At 38.1% G+C, this 20,934-nt stretch overlaps 2 protein-coding genes across 2 annotated transcripts in view; both read left to right on the forward strand.

The window, feature by feature from the left end:
• LOC129755722 (sodium-coupled monocarboxylate transporter 2-like) overlaps nt 1-19,697 on the forward strand; it is a 31,137-nt gene extending 11,440 nt beyond the window's left edge. Inside the window, exons 5-7 of the mRNA XM_055752346.1 lie at nt 10,929-11,083; nt 11,143-11,773; nt 19,275-19,697. Of these exons, the coding sequence (XP_055608321.1) occupies nt 10,929-11,083; nt 11,143-11,773; nt 19,275-19,679 (1,191 nt within the window). The 3' untranslated portion in view covers nt 19,680-19,697. The remainder of the gene's footprint in view (nt 1-10,928; nt 11,084-11,142; nt 11,774-19,274) is intronic.
• Nucleotides 19,698-19,982: 285 nt separating this feature from the next.
• The window catches only part of LOC129752995 (uncharacterized), a 49,373-nt gene continuing 48,421 nt past the window's right edge, over nt 19,983-20,934 (forward strand). Inside the window, exon 1 of the mRNA XM_055748788.1 lies at nt 19,983-20,125. The gene's annotated coding sequence lies outside the window, so the exon portion shown is untranslated. The remainder of the gene's footprint in view (nt 20,126-20,934) is intronic.

The raw sequence follows: 20,934 nt of genomic DNA on the forward strand, positions 1-20,934 counted from the left end.
CGTCAACTGGGCCATCATGCAACACTTTTCAACTTCGATGGCTTCTGAAAACTCAATGTTCACACTCCACAGATAATCATACCACTTGTACATAAATAAAAAGTTTTAAGGTTGATGGGACCTCAAATTGGTGTAGTCAGAAAAAAATATTGGTTTTACCAGTTATTTTCGAGTTTACAAAAACATGCAATTTTCACCGCTCTAAGAAAAAGGGGTAACTTGCAAAAAACTTTGTTTTCAATGAAAATTAAAACAAAATGTTTGAAAATTTATAGTTTTTAGTTGGTTTGTGATGCGATAGTGAATTAAGCACCAATTGCAGTAATCATTAGTTTTGTTCGAATTAAATTTTACAGGTTTTCTGTCAAAAATGTTTTTTAAAGAAAATGCAAAATGGATCTGGATACATTTAGGGGTAAAAAATAGAACCAAAATTCTTCTTTTATCTAAAATCATTTAAAATAACATTTGGAAGTATGAAATTTTGAAATTAACAAACGCGTGATGCATAACAGTCATATTCCAGCATATGGAAACAAGATTAAAAAGTGAATCTTTGATTTGTATTTTGATGCATTTTAACCCAGACTGGAACCTGAATTGGAAAAATATTTATTTAAAAATATAGTGATGGTCCGAGAATTATGCCTACACCAACAGTGATGATTTAGGATAGTCAAAGCAATATAAAGTTTGTAGATGATATCATTAAGCCAATCCTTCATACTGCATAAAGTTTCTCACGGCATCGAAAAAAGTAAAAATTTGTACATCTATTTCTCTATTTTTTAAATTTTCTATGAGAATCAAAAACATTAGAAAATTATCTCACAATGTGAAAAACTATGTCATCATCATTTAATTTTAAATGAACGATAGCTTTATTAACTACATTATGGTCGAGATTCGACCAGACCGGACTGAACGCCAATTTGAAAACAATTAAGCCATCAATTGCAGTGGACGCGAAACACGATAAACTACCAGGCCAATGAAAATCAGAACATTTTTCATATTTTTTATGATTTTATTAAAAAATTTCAATGTTGCAGACAGTGGAAATGGCAAAAATGCGTTGCGCCAAAGTGATCTGAGAGCCACCTTGGAGGTAAACATGAAAAGCATGCTTTGGCCATGAAACAGATTTATTTAAGCTTATCTATGTGTGTTGGTTTTTTCGATTCAAAACAGTTCTTTGGCTTGACAAGAAATTAATAATTAAATGATAAAAACGTTCCCGTGACTAAAAACTTCATGTTGCGGATTGTTAAAATCTCGTTCAGCCAGAATGAACCGAATCCCTTGAATTCGGTTTTCCAATTTACTTGAGGGAATGTTAGGATTTTTTACATTTAACGATAAAAGATGCTTTATTTTATTTCTTACTGTCGTTCAGAACGCAACCGGTAAGTTAAAATCACGATATTTCGCATTTCAAAAGTGTGAAATTTGTATGGCTCGGATCACTTTGGCTCAACAAAAAAAAAACATTTTTCAAGCATCAGCCAACTCGTTGGGTGCTGCTAGTAAAGCGCCTATTAGTAGGCTCCTACGTTTAGAACAAATTTCCCAGTCAAATGAAAGTTCGTCCAGAGTGAACTGGTGCAAACAAAGACGATGGTCTGTTTGAGTTCTTGGACGGTTGGCCTTTTTTCCGTCGGATTTTCATTACCTGTTTTTCGTGTGTTTTACACCGTTTTAATAGTAAAAGTCCAATCCGGCTTTATATTAACTTCATACCAAACTCGGAACTGGTCGAGTGCTGGTGATAAAAAAAGGAAATTTAGCTAAAATCGTGATCAAAGTGTCAAGTGCATCACCGTTTGTTTATCGCTGTTTATCACTAAAGTTGCTGATGTAAACATCCCATTTCGATTTTTTTCAACTGAAGCGACATCTAGCGGTAAAATTCCGAACCATAAAGCTGCACTTGCGAATTTTTATTGCATACCGAAAGGCGCAATGGAATATAACTACTCGACTTGCCACGAGGCTATAACCGGAATCGAGCATATCGCCTGCAAAGGCGTTTGCAGCAAGCGATTCCACACCACGTGTACTAGCTTATCTAAAAGTCTTGCCAGACAAATGGATGCGCATTCTAAGAACCTGTTTTGGTTCTGTGACGACTGCGCTGCATTGTTTTCTAACCCTAGTTTCCGTTCTGTGGCCTGCAACGCTCCGCCTGAATCAAACGAACTAGCGCAGTTGACGAACGCGATCACAGAATTGCGTTCGCAAATTCAACAACTTGCTCCGAAACCAATTCGTACCCCCATGTGGAACAAATCTACGCCCACGCCGACACCTACACCACTCAGACGTCCATTGAAGCGGGCTCGGGTTCCAGATGCGGTTTCAACTGAACCTTGTCAACTCGGATCAAAACATGATTCAAACGATCTAGTTTCAATTCCACTTTGTGAAGACGAAAATCCAAATTTATTCTGGATTTATTTGTCGCGTATTAAGCCGGAAGTCACTGAAGACGCTGTTAAAACCATGGTGCAGGCCAACCTTGGTGTGGAAGATGCCACGGTGGTAAAATTAGTTCCGAGAGGTAGCGACCACCAAAGACCGACTGCTCCAGCTTCAAGTCGTCCCGTTTATCGGTCAGGTGGTTCTGGGGGAGGCTTCCAATTGCCATTTCATGGCAAGTATCCTTCAATTTCGTGCTTTTAATCTAGTCACACAGCTCTGCCTTCTAGCCCCACACCATGTGCATCGAGTCGGATTTATTGTGGCCAGCACGATGCACGGATGAACACGGATTCAAGCTTAAAGCTACAGCCTGCTGCTAACGATATCGTCAGTTTTTCTGTGAACTGTCGACTGAATGGAAACGGAAATGCATTATGTGATTATCGCTCAGTCGAAGCCGTCGCTAATCACTTGCCTGTTGGAATCCCGGGACGCACCGAAATTAGCACATTGGAAGCCCCCGAGCCCTTCGTCACAGTCGCGCAGTTTCCAGCCAGCGTCAACAGTCGTCCCAGCTCTGTGTTCGAAGAAGGCAACGGGGCTCTCCAGCCTGTGCTCTCAGGCAAGTACCAATTTTTAAATTCTGATGCGTTTAGTGATCGCCCCTCGCCTTGCAGAGTCCGCCCTGATGATGGAAACTTTGCTGACGGTGTACGCATATACTACCAGAATGTTCGTGGCTTGAAATCGAAAATTTCGGAATGTTTCGTCTCCACATCAGAGCTCGATTATGACATCTACGCTTTCACCGAAACCTGGCTTGATGCAACAGTACCATCCAGCCAACTATTCAGCCCGGATTACACCGTGTTTCAATGCGACAGGAATGGCTCTAACAGCTGTCGTAGTCGGGGTGGAGGAGTGCTAATAGCCGTTTCATGTAAGTTTAGCTCATCGATATTCACAATTTGTAATTCCGGTAGCATTGAAAATTTGTGGCTTAAAGTGTCCTAGTTCACTTTTGATCGGTTTATCGTACATCCCTCCTGAAAGAAGTCAGGATACCTCAGTATTAGAGTTACATGTTGAGACATTATCAGAAGCAAGATTGAAAAAGCCATTGTCCGGTATTATTTTCCTCGGTGATTTTAATCAATCACAGTTATCGTGGGTTCCTAGCGGTAGCAACTACTTGGTGGTCGATTCTGCTTCAGTACTAAATATGGCGAGTGCTACTTTTTTGGACGGAACTGTATTGAACGGACTTCATCAACGAAACGGCGTAAAAAATTTTCAAAATCGGACGTTGGATTTGGTTTTTACGGATGACTGAATCTTGAACAGCCCCGTAATTGAAGCAAGTTATACCGTGGTACTCATAGACGTATACCATCCTGCGCTTGAGTTCAACATTGCATTCCCGAGTCCGATCGCTTTTGTTGAGGCTTTCGACCCATCTGCACGTGACTTCCGTCGTGCTGATTTCGATCTCATGAACCTGTGTCTATCTGAAGTGGACTGGACAAATCTCCAAAGATATACAAGTGTAGACGTAGCTGTTAGTTCATTCTGCGCAATTATGGACGACGTTTTTGACAAATCTGTGCCCATGGTTCGACCTCCGCTTAGACCTCCTTGGACTAATTCTCGCTTAAAACGACTGAAACAGTTGCGCTCGAAATTGCTTCGAGAATTTACTAATTCTAGATGCCCATTCATGAAATCTAAACTTAATGATGCTACCAGAAAATATCGAATCTACAATCGATTATGCTATCGCCGTTATGTGAATCGGACTCAAAGTGAGCTTCGTCGGAACCCTAAAAAGTTTTGGAATTTTGTTAAATCCAAAAGGAAGGAATCTGGCCTACCTGCGAAGGTACATTTAGATAACAGAATTGTAAAATCATCTGCTGACAAATGTAACCTTTTAGCAAAGCATTTCTCCAGTATATTTTCAAGTCAATCGCCAACAGAAGAACAAATTAGCGCAGCCGTGACACGATTGCCTACCGATGTGTTGGATCTCGACGTGTTTGCTGTTAGAGAGGATATGGTTTTCGAGGCTATCAAAAACTTAAAGTACTCTACCTCAGCCGGACAGGATGGAATACCTGCGTGCGTGTTGAAAAAGTGTTGCACTATACTTGTTAAGCCCTGTAACCATATGTTCCAAATAGACTTGAAACTTCGCCACAAGAATTATTTTTGTTTACTATTTAGTTCTCGATTCCCGTGAACCACCCTAATCCTTACTTCCCGGACACTCTCGAGTTGTATAACAGTTACACACTCATGGGCGTCGGTTGCTTTGTACATGTGACAGGCTGCATCAAGGTGGATGTAACTGGTAGTCAGGTGTGAACATCCTCAATTAAGCCCTCTATCGGTCGCTAGCTGAGTCGTCTCATGGAGACGAATTCTGAGTGAGATGGACATAACTGTAGAGTTTCGGGTTCTTTCTTGTTCTATCTTGCAACACAATTAGCTTCGAATACGACATCCGGGCAATCTTCTACCTTTCTGTTCGCAGCTTTCTTCGACGACAGTTGTGTGTCTCGGCTTCACTGTTTATAAGGTTTAAGTCAAGAATAAAATACTTAAAACTAGGTAGAGTACGATAAGTTAGTACGGTTAGTGAAATTAAAGGGTTGTCCAACATCCACGTGTATGTACAAAACAAACAAAAGTTCAGGAAAGGTAGCAGCAATTAAAAGGTCCAAGAAGGGCCTTTTTTGCTTTCTTCCACCAAAAATCCAGATACGGCTACCCAAATACCACCACGTTTAACCTTGGGCTTACCAACGAGTACGGCTGCTGATTAGTAGTCGACCTAACCTCAATCGTACTCTGCTCAGCGAACAGAAAGACCCCTTTGACGGAACGAACGGTTCTCAGCCGTCAAAAGTGCATTTGGAGGTCCCAATACTACTTCAAATGCTATCCGGAACCGTTCGAGCCGCCATTTTGTACGACCCGCTACATACGTCGTGCATACCTAGCATTGAAAACCGGAATGTTATGGCCGGATACACCGAATGAACCACCGTCATCGAGATCATCGAGGGATCCGCCGATCAACGCCCACGTATGAACTCCATTAAAGACAAAATACGCAAGTACCAAGTTGGCTCGCAGAGCTTACCGGAAAGCAACAAGAGCTGCCGAACGCTCAAGTTGGCAGAGCTACTGCACAAACATTTCAAGCTTGCACGAAGCAAGTAGGTTAAATAAAGTCTTAGCCAAATCAAAAGATTATCAGGTTTCATACCTTAAAACCCCTAGTGGTGATTATACATCAAACGACGAAGAAACATTAAGTTGTCTATTCAATACTCACTTTCCAGGATGTGTTGATCAAGATTCATCGATAGAGCCTGAGTTCTTTTCTGGAAGTCTAGATTCCTTGCATTTTGCTCGGAAAATAGTTACTACAGAATCGATCAAATGGGCAATCGATGGTTTTGCTCAATACAAATCTCCTGGAAGTGACGGTTTATTTCCAGTTTTGCTTCAAAAAGGTTTCGATCATTTCAAACACATATTAAGAAAAATAATGATAAGCAGTTTTGCTCATGGATATATTCCTAAACTTTGGCGGCAGATAGCCGTGAAATTCATCCCTAAAGGGGGACGATCATCATACGACGAAGCCAAAAGCTTTCGTCCTATTAGTCTAAGTTCATTTCTATTAAAAGCACTTGAACGTTTAATTGATCATCATATCAGGCAAGAATGCCTTGTCCAACATCCGCTTAATGCGACACAACATGCATACCAAACAGGAAAATCAACATTAACTCTTCTGCACAACGTAGTACATAATATTGAAAATAGTTTTTCACAGAAAGAATCATGTCTAGGAGCATTTCTAGACATAGAAGGAGCATTTGATAATGTCTCGTTTACATCAATAATGGATGCGACACTACTTCATGGAGTGCCTAGTGTTATAACTAACTGGATTAGCGCTATGCTAAGTAACAGGAATCTTCATTCGTCTTTAAGACAGGCTTCAATAACAAAAGTTAGCACACGTGGTTGCCCACAGGGAGGTGTACTATCACCTCTTTTGTGGAACCTAGTTGCAGACGGCTTGTTGAGAAAACTCAATGACCGTGGAATACCAACCTATGGATTCGCAGATGATTATCTTCTGCTGGTAAGAGGTTTGTGCATAAGCACATTATTTGATATAATGCAACAAGCTCTGCGCTCTGTTGAACGATGGTGTTCTCATGTAGAACTTTCAGTTAATCCTCTAAAAACTAATATTGTTTTATTTACTAAAAAACGTATCACCCGCGGGGTGCGTCCTCTGCTGTTTTATGGTTCCGAAATCACCGTGTCTAATCAAGTTAAATATTTGGGTGTCATTCTTGACTTCAAATTAAACTGGTCTGATCACATCGAATTCAGAATCAAAAAAGCATGCATGGCCTTCGGACAATGCCGACGTGCAATCGGAAAAAACTGGGGACTCAAACCCAAACATATTCACTGGATTTACTCCACAATAGTAAGACCAATTCTGGCCTATGGGTGTCTAGTGTGGTGGCAGAAAGGAGAAGTTGCAACAGTTCGGACTAAACTAAATCACCTTCAAAGAATGTGTCTTTTGGGGATGTCCGGATCGTTCACTACAACTCCTACTGCAGCACTAGAAGCTCTGTTTTCTATCAAACCTCTACACTTGTTCCTAAAACAGGAAGCCTTCTCATGTGCTTTTCGTCTACAGGCAGTTGGTCTCTGGCTGTCAGGAAATATCGAAAGATCATCGAGTCATACAAATGTGTGGCCTGAATTAGTTAGTTTAAACAAGTTTAATTTAGCGCCCAACGATTTAACACTCTCGAGTAGTTTTCCCTACATGGGGTTTAAAGTCAAATTTCCTTCTCCTCAAGAATGGTTATCAGGTTTCGTAGAGGACCAAATGTCCTCTCATATTGTATTCTATACTGACGGTTCATTATCAAACGGCCGTGCATGTGCAGGAATTTACTGTCACGAGTTGAACATAGAATATGCTCAACCTCTAGGAAAATATTGTACAGTCTTTCAGGCTGAGCTATATGCTATTATGTATGGAGTGCAAATTGCACTTCAAAAGAAGATTATGTTCAGAACAATTTATTTCTGTTCAGATAGCCAAGCAGCTATCAAATCACTCAGTGCTTCCAGTTCTAGATCAAAACTGGTAAACGCATGCCGGAAAGCAATCGAAGAACTTGCTGAAGGCAATGGATTAAACCTTCTATGGGTACCCGGACATAAGGGAGTTTTTGGAAACGAATGCGCCGACGAACTCGCTAGAGCTGGGTCGGAAAAGGAATTTTACGGACCAGAGCCGGCTGTCCCAATATCACCATGTTGGTTCAGAAACCAAATTCAAACTTGGTCCTCTAACCAGCATGAACGATACTGGGAAGAGTTGGACACTTGTCGTCAAACTAAATTATTTTTAGAAAAACCATCTTCAATCATACCGAGTTACTTATTAACTTTAAATAAATCTCATTGCAGCATCTTGATCAGAGCACTCTCCGGTCATTGTAAACTCAACTATCACATGCACAACATTCAGCGTGCTGAATCTCCAGTATGTGGTAGTTGTGAATCAGATGTGGAAGATCCCTTCCATCTTATATGTAACTGTCCCTCATTTGCCAGACTACGTTTTCGTACTCTGGGATCTTACGCTTTAAGCGAATCTGAGTTTAAGAAATTAAACTTAAAAAACATTCTATCATTCCTTACCGAATGTAGAAAAGAGCTTTAATGCTAATAATCCCTAGTGGAAAGGCTTCATGCCATCTTAAATAGATTGAATTTATTTCTTCCTTTTATAGGTTTTTCAGGTTTCTCAGGTAAATGATGAAATCTTGGATAAAAAAAAAAAGGCTAGGCACAATTTTCCCGTATGTTTGGATAACGTGCCGCTATTAAGCCTACCCCCATTCTGATACCTGATACCTGATAAACTCCATTAAAGACAAAATACGCAAGTACCATTGTGACGTCACATCTATGTAAAATTTCAAAGCGCTATAATACATTATGTTATTCTGTTATGATTGTAAATTTGGTGGAATTTTGACTTGGAGTGTAGCCCTGGGGGTGTAAAAGTTTCCCACAACATTTTCTCAGCTTCTTTAACATATCAAAATTGTCATTAATTAGCGTTTAATACAGCGTCATTAAGATAAAAGATTGCCTTCATTTATTGCTAGTAGATTTAACTTTAGGTGTTGAGCACCACTGTTATTTTCATAAAGGTTGTAAGAACTCACAAGTTTTTCTACGGACCGATAGCCGAATCGGTTTGCGACCGTTTTGAATTTCCTATCCCTTGGTTCCTTGGTAGTCAGTAACTCAGCTTTTGGCAGTTTTACCATGTATAAGCGACCCTGAGATACCACCCACCACCCCGTGAAGCATAAACATTTAGTTTCCCTTTTCCCGAGAGCGAGAGGGTAACAGCCCCTGACTTATATTTTTAATCAGTCCTTACAACAACATCGGTTCCCTGCCACCTGGAAAAGATCTTTCATGAGCCCAGTCTTCAAAAAGGGTGATAAGCAAGAGGTTCGCAATTATCGTGGTGTCACATCACTAGCTGCCTGCTCGAAGGTCCTAGAGAGGATTGTCAACGATGTTATGTTTTCAGCCTGCAGGAACTGGATTTCGGACAATCAACACGGGTTTTTTCCGAAACGTTCGGTAACATCTAATCCGGCAGTGTTCCCATCATTTTGCATATCTAATATGGATTGTGGCGAACAAGTCGACGCAATTTACACGGACATCACTGCGGCGTTTGACTCAGTTAATCACTTAATTTTACTTTAAAGCTAGAACGCCTGGGATTATCTGAGAGATTTTGTGCGTGGATCAGAAGCTATTTAACAAATCGTCGTCTTGCTGTTAAAATCGGAACATCTGAATCTTCAGATTTCATTCCGACTTCAGGAGTACCACAAGGAAGCAATTTGGGCCCTTTATTGTTCACCCTGTTCTGCAATGATATTAATATGCTGCTTTTTGGATGCGGAGTACTTATGTACGCGGATGATTTGAAAATTTTTCTGAACGTTAACAGTTAGGCAGATTGTCAGATACTACAGCAATTCCTCGATACAGTAGTGAACTGGTGTGCTGTCAACCTACTGGCCTTAAGCGTTTCTAAGTGCTGTATCATAACATTTGGACGCAAGAAACTTCCATTTTTGTACGACTATTATATCCAGGACGAACTTCTTCATCGTGTTAATCAAATAAAGGACCTTGGCGTTGTTTTGGATAGTCATATGACATTCAAGGAACACTACTCTGCTACACTTGAAAAGGCCAATCGAATGCTGGGGTTTGTCATACGTCTGAGTAAAGAATTTACAGATCCTGTTTGTCTACGAGCTCTGTATTGCTGCCTGGTTCGTTCAATATTAGAATCTGCAAATCTGGTGTGGTGGTGATTCGAAACTACATGGGTGGCGCGTTTTGAAGCGGTTCAACGAAAATTCGTACGTTATGCTCTGCGTGATCTACCGTGGGATAATCCTCAAAATCTGCCACCTTATGCACACCGCTGCGCTTTGCTTGGCCTCCACACGCTGTCGAATCGCCATGATATTAGCCAATCACTGTTTGTGGCGAAAATTCTCAAAAACGAAATCGATTGCTCTTGGATACTTTCGCGCTGTCATATTTATGCTCCAGAAAGAACCCTGCGAAATCGTGACTGGCTATCACTGGAATCAAGAAATACGCGCTGTGGTAGCAATGACCCCCTGCGTTCTGCAAAAGTAAGCTTCTTACGCAATTATGCCTTCTTTGACTTTAATGTCTCAACTGCAACCTCTAAACGCTTGATCGAATCCAGCATAAGTGGCCAATTAAGAACTAATTATTAAGTAAAATTTGAATGTATGTCAAGATAGACCTAGATTAAGTAAACCATTAAGACATTTACGTCAGATGGTTTTTTATAAACAATAAACAATAAACAATAATGCTATTAAAATCCAGTTGTCTGCTTATTGTGTGATCAGAAATCGACCAGTTTAGTCTCGACGTCTAAATGTGATGGTGAAATGATTATATAAATGAGATATACGATAAAATGGTATCTATTGGTTGGGCTGTGAACTTCGAACTCGATTTTCTCGAAATCAAGTTAATGGCGTTCAGTTTGGTCTAGTCGGATCCCGACCATTTAAAAATAAAAATATGATAAATGTTGTGGTATTCAAATGTTGCATTTAATCGTGTAGTTGTATGATGTCACGATTAACGGTATTAAAATATAGGAAAACTTAACCAGTTGTCTAGTTGATATAAAAACTCACCGAAAAACGTCGATAACTTCAAAGTACATTAAAATATAGCTGTGATGCAGTTTTAACCCTTCATTTCATGATTTTTTATTTTTCCGTAGAAATAATTTTAAACAGTTGGAAATGATAATTGGGTTGGTATAGTGCATTAAATTGAGTTTCTTTCAATTACAGGGAGGTATCAAAGCAGTTGTATGGACCGACGTCATCCAAACATTGGTCATGGTGGGGGCTCTCGTGTTGATGGTCGTGAAAGGGACCTCGGACATCGGTGGTCTGGGAGTTTTGATCGAAAGAAATTCAGCCTCTGGTAGGATCGAAAAGCCGAAGTAGGAATCAATTTACGGATCAAGTGTTCGGTCAATTTTAATCTGTAAAATTGATATAGTTTCAGCTTGGACCCCACCGAAAGAATAACGATTTGGTCGGTAATTTTTGGCGGTGGATTTTTCTGGATTGCAAAAAATTCGATTCACCAGATGATGATTCAACGCTATCTGTCACTGCCGACTTTCCGTGATGCCCAAAAGGCTCTGATTCTTTTTACTATCGGCATAATAATTCTAATAATGACGTGCCTGTATAATGGCCTCTTGATTTACGCTACCTTCCACGATTGTGATCCTCTGACGACTCAACTAGCCAAGGCCAAGGATCAGCTGATGCCTATTTTGGTGATGCACGTACTGGGAGATTATCCAGGATTGGCAGGTTTGTTCATTTCCGGCATATTCAGTGCCTCTCTAAGCTCGTTGTCGACCGGATTGAATTCGCTTGCGGCAATCGTTTTGGAGGATTTCGTGAAACCTTTCCTCAAAAATGACCTTTCGGAACGACAAACCAGGTATTTGATGCGTGGAACTGTGCTAGTGTTCGGAATCATAGCATCGATAATGGTTCTGATTGTGGAAAAGCTAGGAACCGTGCTGCAACTGTCCATGAGTTTGATACCGATATCCTTGGGTCCGCTGCTGGGAATATTCCTGATGGGGCTCCTCGTGCCTCGAATTGATGGTAAGGTAAGTGAAATGAGGAAAATAAGTGTTCTGGTTTGTGTTATATTTTTCGAGAAGCTGATAAAAATGTTCACTGAGGGATTAAACACCTTTTTGTTTTGATTTTGTACGATGGATTTGTGTCCAAGTATTGTACATATGATCGTAAATGTTTCCTGAAATTGAAAGCGCCTTTGGTTATGCAAGGGAATTAAAATGTGTTTTTCTTCACCTTCGTTGTTGGACATTGAAACATTATTTTGTGCAATCATAACTCAAATATTTTATGATTTTTGCGCCTCTGACCGTTTTCAAAAAGGTTAAATTTACCTCTGTTGATAAATTTGGATGCCAATTTTGAAATTTGATTGTTTAAAAATTCTTGATAAAAAATCATGATAATTGAAAATCGATTGTGATTTTGAACTGCTATTAACATGCTTGCTAACAACATCTGCAGTGGTGTAGTACAAAATAGTGTACAATATATGTAGATCATTGTACGTTAACCAGTTCGAGTGGAAAGATAAAGCACGTCATAGATCCGACTTAAGCCTCTTTTGAACTAAAAGTAAATCGACACAACAGGGTAAAAGCACGAGAGGTTTTTTGGATAAAATTTATATAGTGTTGCTTAGGTTTCGTCGCCCATTGTCACTCAATCAAACTTATTTAACGCTGTCGTGTAGAGCTTCCAAGATCATGTTTTTGCTGTTATGATTTTCATATTGTTGCGATTTGCAGTCACTACCTTTTTTAGCTTCATGCACGGTTGTAGATGATATTTCCAATTTATTTGCGACATCTCGATTAGGGTTGTGCTTGAAAGCAATAGCCACTCTTCTGTTCGTCACTGCTGCGCCCGACATTCCGTTTCATCCCGATCCAGGCTTCCTAGTTTTCGAAATTCGTTCCCCAAACAGTTTTACTACTCCAGTGACAAATGATTTTGCCACATGCAACGAATTTACAATTTCTGCGTGTGTGCAGTTTGGATTTCCACGACGCATGAACATAATCTTGATTCGTAGCTCCTCTTGCTTGGACGCCATTTTGATAACCAATGATCTAATGTCAAAATTCAAATAGGAGCAGAGGTGCCAGGTGTCCTGATTTATCAGGATTTGTCCTGATTTTCGAGAGACCTTCCTGATTTTTCAAAAACTCTCGAGTTGTCCTGATTTTTGAAAGTTGGTCCCTTAAGTGTCGTGAATTGTCCTGATTTGCATAAAAACTTTTCAAATCTAATCGAATTTGTAGTTAACTATGAGAAAATCGAATAAATATGCTATAGAATATTGAAACCCATTTATCAGATGGTAATAGTGTTTTTCTATATGAACTGCAGACCAGCCAAGAAGCTACGTATTTTTGTTGCATAAATGAAGGCGTTTACAGCACATGTATTGCGCCTTTATTTATGCAACCTAAGCAGAGCTGCTTATTAAATACATGAATAAAGAGGTGTCCTGAAAAATCTTGAATAGCTACGCGTTGTCCTGATTTTTTGATGAAACCACCTGGCACCCCTGAATAGGAGCATCATTCTACACATATACACCTATACAAAATGAGGGGTGATCCAAGGAATATTGAAAGAAGGTAGTGCCGAGAGCCATATTGGATTTTTTTCGTGACGTCACTGTTGCCAAGCTGTCGAAGGTTTATACTGGTAGAACCCAAAATTTCAAAGTTAAACACATTAAAGAACTAAATTAAAATCCAATTTGATTCGGATTATGTTGTAAGGTTACTAGTTGATAGTGCTATGAGGTTTTTTTTTGTGTTTAATAGACTGCAGTGTGTATTATTCTTGAATTTGTTATTGAATGCACAGTCATGCTCTATGTGAAACGAGCAAAAATAATAATTTTCCCATTTCAAAAGGTCTGATTGGTAGTTTATGGCAGAGCACCTCATCGTAATGATTTGAATCTAACTTGGTGTACCATATGAATTTCTAATTTAGAACAATTAACCCCAATAAAACCATTGCAACTTTGGTTTACTAAATTCAAATAAAAGATTGTGGTTGGATTCGAAAAATACTATTTTTGGTTATTTTATTTTATCAACGATTCAAACCTAACTGATTTCAATATTTATAAGCAAAATTTTGAACTAATTATCAAGTTTTGTCAATTTGAGTTAGGATACCTCAGCAACTTCAATCGTCTGAATTAAAGCAAAACAACTACTACATTTAAGCCGCCTACCGTGGCCTAGAGGATAACGTTCAAGTCTTCTAAGCCAGAGGTCATGAGATCAAGTCTTGGTCACGGCAAACAAAGTACTCTTTCTGTGGGTTGGTGGTGTTAGCATTAGTAAGATGCTAGCCATTATATCCTTGAAAGATGTCCGCTTAGTCTTAAGTAGAATTTAGATCTCTTCAAAGAAACATGAAGTTTCACTGAGATCCTATGTGTGTGTGTTCGTTTTTTTACCTCCTTTAAATATTCCTTGGGGGTGATCAGGTTTATTATACACTGAACACCGAAAATACCCAAACTTGAGAACTGAAATGAAACTCCCTTCCTACAGGTTTGGCTATTGGTGACATTGCTCAAAGTTAAGCTCTTAAAGGAGAACTTATCCCCCAAAATCTGATACCGCAATAAAATGGAAATCAAAATAAAAAAAACCGGCCAGGTACAGGAATCAAACCTATACCTGCAATGGTACTGCGATTATCATCTCAGGATGCAAACCGATCGACCATCGGAGAGTTGTTGAGAGAGGCAACTACATCATCGTATATGCGAGACTTCCTGCGAATGAAGCGGGAATAAAAGTTTTCCCCAAAAAAAAAACAGTTCTCCGCTTTGAACTTACCCCCCAAACCTAAATCTGCCACGATGAAGTAACAGAATCAGATTCGCGTACAACCAAAAACCCCCCAAAAAAAAACAGTTCTCCGCTTGAAGGACAAGTTTGTCGTATTTGCAAGCTGTGATTTTTTCATAAACTTGAGTTGTCAATATTGAACTCAGGTTTGGGGGTGGCAGTTCTCAAGTTTGGGTATTTTCGATTTTCAGTGTATGAATGATTAGAAACAAAACGGCAAATTTAAGTTGACCACTTTTTGAGTCGAACAACCTTTTACTTTTGAAAATTTAGTTTACACAGATTCGTTTTTTTTCGGAAGAAATGAAACTTCGTAAAAGCATTGTTAAATGTAAAAACAGTTGTGATGTTTCATTTTAATGAATAGTAATCAATTTGCGGTTCTAGGTTTGGTTTTTTTCGAAAATACTCAGCATCTTAGTGATCATCAGTGTCCGGCACAAAAACGCTAATCCGCTAATTAGTCCGCTAACTTTTGATTAGCGAATTAATTTTCTCGCTATATTTTTCTTCAGCTAGCGGATAAGAAAGTTCCGCTATTTTATAGTTCCGCTAACTGAAGAACGCTACCTCTTTGAAGTGTAATTTGGCCATAGGCTTATAAAACATAAATTTGGCATCATTCAGATTAAAAATTTTGAATCCGATCAGGTATTTAAATTTTCGTTAAAGATTGATTTCAGAAGCTATTCGATCTTGATTTTGATTGGAATCATAGGAATAAGAGTCTTTTTGAATTGTCTTCATTTGAATTTATGTCTTAAGCATAAGATGAAAAAGTTGTGAAAAATTGAGATTTCTGAACAAAATAAGTCAATAAACTAGGCTTGCCAGACACTTTCAGGAAAAAGCGGGACATTTCACGAAAAAAAGCGGGACATAACCAAAAAAAGCGGGACATTTTAGAAACTCTTAAAAAAGCTTAGTTGTATACATATACCATTAGCCAAAGTTGTTCATAGAAAGTACACTACACTAGGTTTTTCCTACATGACTTCTATTTACACGGTTTTCGCCATATGCACTGGTATTTTCCACGGTTCATACAAATGAACACTTATTTTGAGGGAAAGTATTTCAAGTCGTCCATGTTAACGGCGGATTTAGTACCACGTTAAAAACTTTTGTTTAACTTGTACAAAATTTTGTTTGTTTTGTTATGTGTTTAAAAAATCGAAAACTCAAGAAAGCTTCCAGTTAAATATACTTCGAACAATCGAGTCGAAAAAGATCGTGTATAATATAAGACAATTTGATTAAGATTCCGGCAAAAAATTATAATAACCTAAAACTGTTTGGAAGCAACCTAAACAATATGTTTTCATACATGGGTTGAACAGGGTTGAAAGAGCTCCAAGAAATCATAACTGAATCAGAATGTTACTGTTATGCTAAGAACTTTAAAGTTATTCAGTATTGTCTTATATAAACTATGAAAAAGCTTATTTTGAGAAAAGGCGTATTTGAGAGATTTTCTGCGTTGAACCAATGAATTCAAATTGAGACTAAAGTTTAATTTCTTCCAGTTTAAGTTAGTGAACTTTGTATAAATTTCCCAAGAAAAAAAGCTGGACATTTGGAGTAAAAAGCGGGACAGCGGGACATTCAACAAAAAAGCGGGACATGTCCCGCTTTTGCGGGACGGATGGTAGCCCTACAATAAACCAATCAATCTTTTGAGCATTATTGTCAAAAAAGATGAAAAACTATTTCGGACAAAATAAAACATCTAACTAAAGAGAATCTTTGCATTAACTGATGTAAAAAAATTAAAAAACAAGTGAATATTTTGAAAATTTTGTTTTTTTTTCCTTTTACTTTCTACCAAATACTCTAACTAAAACTAAAAGTGGACTGACGCAACTGATATGGACAGATATAATAGGGGAGAATGGGGTATCGTGGGCCATGGGGAAACGTGGGCCACTTTTAATATCTCAGATGTGTGTTGAGATAAAAATCTCAAACCAACTGTCATCGTCGTCGCTTTGCGTGAGCATGTATTCCTATATGTTGTTGACTTAAACACGCATCTTATGCTTTTATTATTTATCAAGCTGAAAAAAGTTGGAAAAATTTACTTACATAATTAAAAAAAACACCCGCTAATATCATCGATGGGGAGCCTAAAGTGCATAACAAAAATATGCTCATACGCTTATGATCTTAGTTTTGTCATGATCTTTCACGTGGAAAAGGAATTTTTGATAAAACATCAATAAGTCACACAAACGCAACCAATTTGCAAATCATAGCTTGTGGGGAATCGTGGGCCACACATCTTGATTTACCTATATTTTTATGTTTTTATACACATTCAGAACTTAAAATACGTTTTACCTATCTGCAATGTTTTCTTATGCCAAATGAAGAGTTATGAAAAATATTTTGTCCATCCTATATAGAAATTTTGCCAAAACGTTCGCGAGCCAGGTTTTGGAATCTATGCGATCATACACAGCTCTCTTTTTTATTTCATCATTTGAAATTGCTTTTAAATAACGAAATGAATTAGGAAATCACAGTTTTGGGTCAACTCATAAACTTTGCATGTTATTTGGTCAATTTGCATTTGGTGGCTCACGATTCCCCACCATTTTTCAAAATCCAAAAAATACTGCTTTTTTTCAAACAGTCAGAATTTGAAGAAAATAACTTATTAAAAAATTAAATAAAACTAGCTGACCCGGTAAACTTAGTTTCACCTTGTAAAGTATAAATCGTAATAAATGTTTAATTTCATCTACACGTCCTTAACTGCATCGTGCTCGCGAATAGATTTTTATGGAATTCGTAACAAATAAAGTTGAATTTGTATTGGGACCATCTCCCATAAAAAGTGAGATCCTTGAAACTATTATACAAATCATCTCTGACCCAAAAAACCCTCGGACACCAAATTTCACTTCATTCCGACCGACCATTCATACGTGATGTTGTTACAAAGAAAATGCCTCCATTTTTATACATAAGATACCTTATGATACCTTGAAAATGTAGAAAACCATACCATTTTTTATTTTCATTTTATCTTTTATATTAAAGAAGTTATGGAACAACGAAAAAAAGTGGCCCATGATTCCCCACTCTCTTATACAATATAAATTCGAAAAATTGTCCCTATTGATATTATTTAACAACTTTTCTAATCAATATTATAATTAAAGATGGCTGCAAAATTTGTGCTTTGCTTATCTTTTTCGAAACTTTCTACTATCGATTAGCGATTAGCGCTTTATAATAGATCGATAACTCCAACGCAACATATAGCGGTTTTAATTAGCGATCGCTAACTTTGACCGAGATAGCGATCTAATTAGCGCCGCTAACATTTCAGTTAGCGATGCCGAACACTGGTGATCATGAAGTGAAATTTCTATACAAACATCGATTTGTTCACAAGCTGAAATTAACCCCTCATCCGTTCCAGAAATTACGACCCGTTAGAGCTCCTGGAGTGTCAATTTGACACTTATAGCAAAAACCACTACCGTCATCTGGGGTAACATGCAACACTTTCAAATTTCAATGGCTTCTAAAAACTTAATGTCTACAGATAATCATACCGTGTGTACATCAAAAGTTTTAAAGTTGATGGGACATCAAATAGACGTAGTTAGAAAAATTATTGGTTTCACCAATAATTAAATTTTACAAAAAAACCCCACTATGAAAAATGGGTAGGTTGCAACCAACTTGGTTTTTAATAAAAAATCAAATGAAAACGTTTAAAAATTAATGGTTTATGATAAAGGTATTTGTGATGTCATAACGCATAAAGCACCAATTGCAGTAGTTTTTGGTTATGTCGAATTGAATTTCACATTTTTTCTGTTAAAAATGTTTTTTAAGAAAAAATCTGCATCTGCATAAATTTATGGGTAAAAAAAGCTTAAATCATAAAATTTAATGTTTGGATGAATAAAATTTTGAAATTAGCAAACGTATGATGCAAAACAATCATATTCCAGCATATGGAAACGACATTTCAAATGTGAATCTTTGATTTACATTTTCATGAATTTTAGCCCAGACTGGTAACTGAATTATAAAAAAATGGTGATTTTCCTAAACATATTTTACACCAATAGTGTTGATATAGTCAATAAAAGCAATATACAAAAAAAATAAGAAGGGGAATCAAAGATTCAATGAAAAAAAAAGTTTTTTTATATTAGGGACACTTCAACACAAAACGGTTTCTTGTCCCAATATTTCATTATCTCTTAGTCTCTCATCATAGACTTCACAGAGTACCATTTTTTTGTCATCAGAATGTTTCGTTGCATGGGAATCGTACGACCACGAAACGAAAGGAGAAGTATTGAAAATGCTTTACTGCACCCTGAAAAACTTTTAAAATGTACCGTTGGGATAATTTTACATACCTAATTTTTCCATAAATAAAATGTTTTCATCCACTGCCCTGTTGTTAACAGCTTGGCGCATTGATGAAGAAGCTTTATCTTCTTTCTATAATTTAAATTTATAAAAAAAATGGTTCAAAGATTAGGCTTTAAAACACATGAAAATCAACACTTTGAATCTAATTATAGATGTAGTGTTTGGATTTAAATTTCCAAGCAATGGATCGTACCATTTGGTCCAAGATCAAACAAAGATAATTGTGACGCGAATCTTTATCTAATTGGCTCATATTTCTTTTTCCTACTCCTTCTAGTGTGCTCTGGCAGGAAGCTGCACGGGACTGCTAGTCATGGCCTACATCGTCATTCGTGCGCAAATAGCGATCGCATCCAAGGAACTGGTACATCCTACTAAACCGGTTTCAGTCAGCGGATGCACCTACCAGTTCAACAACACGGTCACGTTTTCGGACCAGGAAACGCCTGCTGAGATCGAAAAATCTCTGCATCACATCTCCTTCCTGTTCTACACGCTCATAGGCGCCATTTCAACTCTGCTATCTGGATTCGGTTACTCGTTTTGTCTAAGTCGTCAAGATATCGGGAAACTGAATCCACAGTTGGTAGCGCCATTCATAAGAAAATATTTCTTCGCCGAAAAAATGATGGACAACCGTAGAACCGTTCATCACTTCGAACAAAGAGACACTAAGCTTTAGACTATAAATAAAATGTCGCCGGACCGAATCTTCTCTTACTACTTCAGCCTTCGAAATCCCACGCCGTCCAAGAGATCCCTATCATGGTGACCAGATGATCCGTTAAATGTGACCTCGTGTCATCTGCCGTCGGATGCTCTGTTGACTTTAGCAGATAACTAAAAGAAGCGACGCGGTAGTTGTGATTTACGATCAATTCTCTAGCTATCAACTGTCCGGATTAAGCGATCATATCTCCTTCCTTACGTCCTTATGTACGTCTAGCCTAGGTTGGCTGCTGTTTGATGGAAGAACTGGCTCAAGAGAAGATGCATAGAGTTGTTCGTCAGAAACCGTTAGTCGATACGCGTGCTCGTTGACGATCAAGGCGCTCTGTTCTTGGCACACTTGAGTATAAAAGATAAGAATAAGTACTCGCTAAGTTGAAGGGAAAACATAAAACCAGTGTAAGTAAATCTGAACAGATTTCTTGTTGAGTGTTGTGTTGGCTAGGTTCCCTATGTGAAGAAAACGCATCAATTCTTAGTCACATTCTGGTTTTCGGAAATTGTCCGTAATAAAGTCAAGAAGGATTTTAAGGTACGATCGTAACAATATACAGTCACTTGTGAATAAGTGTAAAAGTAATCGATCAATATCCGACAAAGATCTAAAGAGTGAAGAATGAAAGAACTTAGAAATGTTATGAAATGAAATGAAATGTAAGTCTGTAGAACCCCGTTTATCCGTGATAGTCGGGGGAAAGACCAACACGAAATACATTGAAAACAGAGATGCCAGGTGTATTTTAAAATGATCCGCACACCGCGGAGAAAATCAGGACATTTCAGTACACCACTAGATAAATGGAAATAATATGGAACTCTGAAGAGATTGCATTAATAAAGGTGAAATACAGGTTCTGTAAGTAAATGCCTTAGCATATGTTATTTAGGCGAGCAGAATCTCGGCTGACTGAAGTCTACAACGAAAAATATATTTCAAATTCCATCTGAACCGATGAACATGAAATCAGGAAAATACAGTAGGGAAGAGTGGGGTTTCGCGGGACACCTTTATAACTCGGATGTGAGTTGAGATAAAAATTTTAATCCAATTGACATTGACGTTGCTTTGCGTAAGGATATTTTCACCTGCGTTATTGAGGATCAAGGAGACTTGATCCTCTATTCAGGGTGCCCTGACCCTATGCAAAAATCTAGCAAAATCCAAAGATAAAAGGTACATTGACCATTTTTTGCCATATAAGTTCTCA

This window comes from Uranotaenia lowii, chromosome 3 (genome assembly GCF_029784155.1).
Source record: "Uranotaenia lowii strain MFRU-FL chromosome 3, ASM2978415v1, whole genome shotgun sequence".
NCBI lineage: Eukaryota > Metazoa > Arthropoda > Insecta > Diptera > Culicidae > Uranotaenia > Uranotaenia lowii.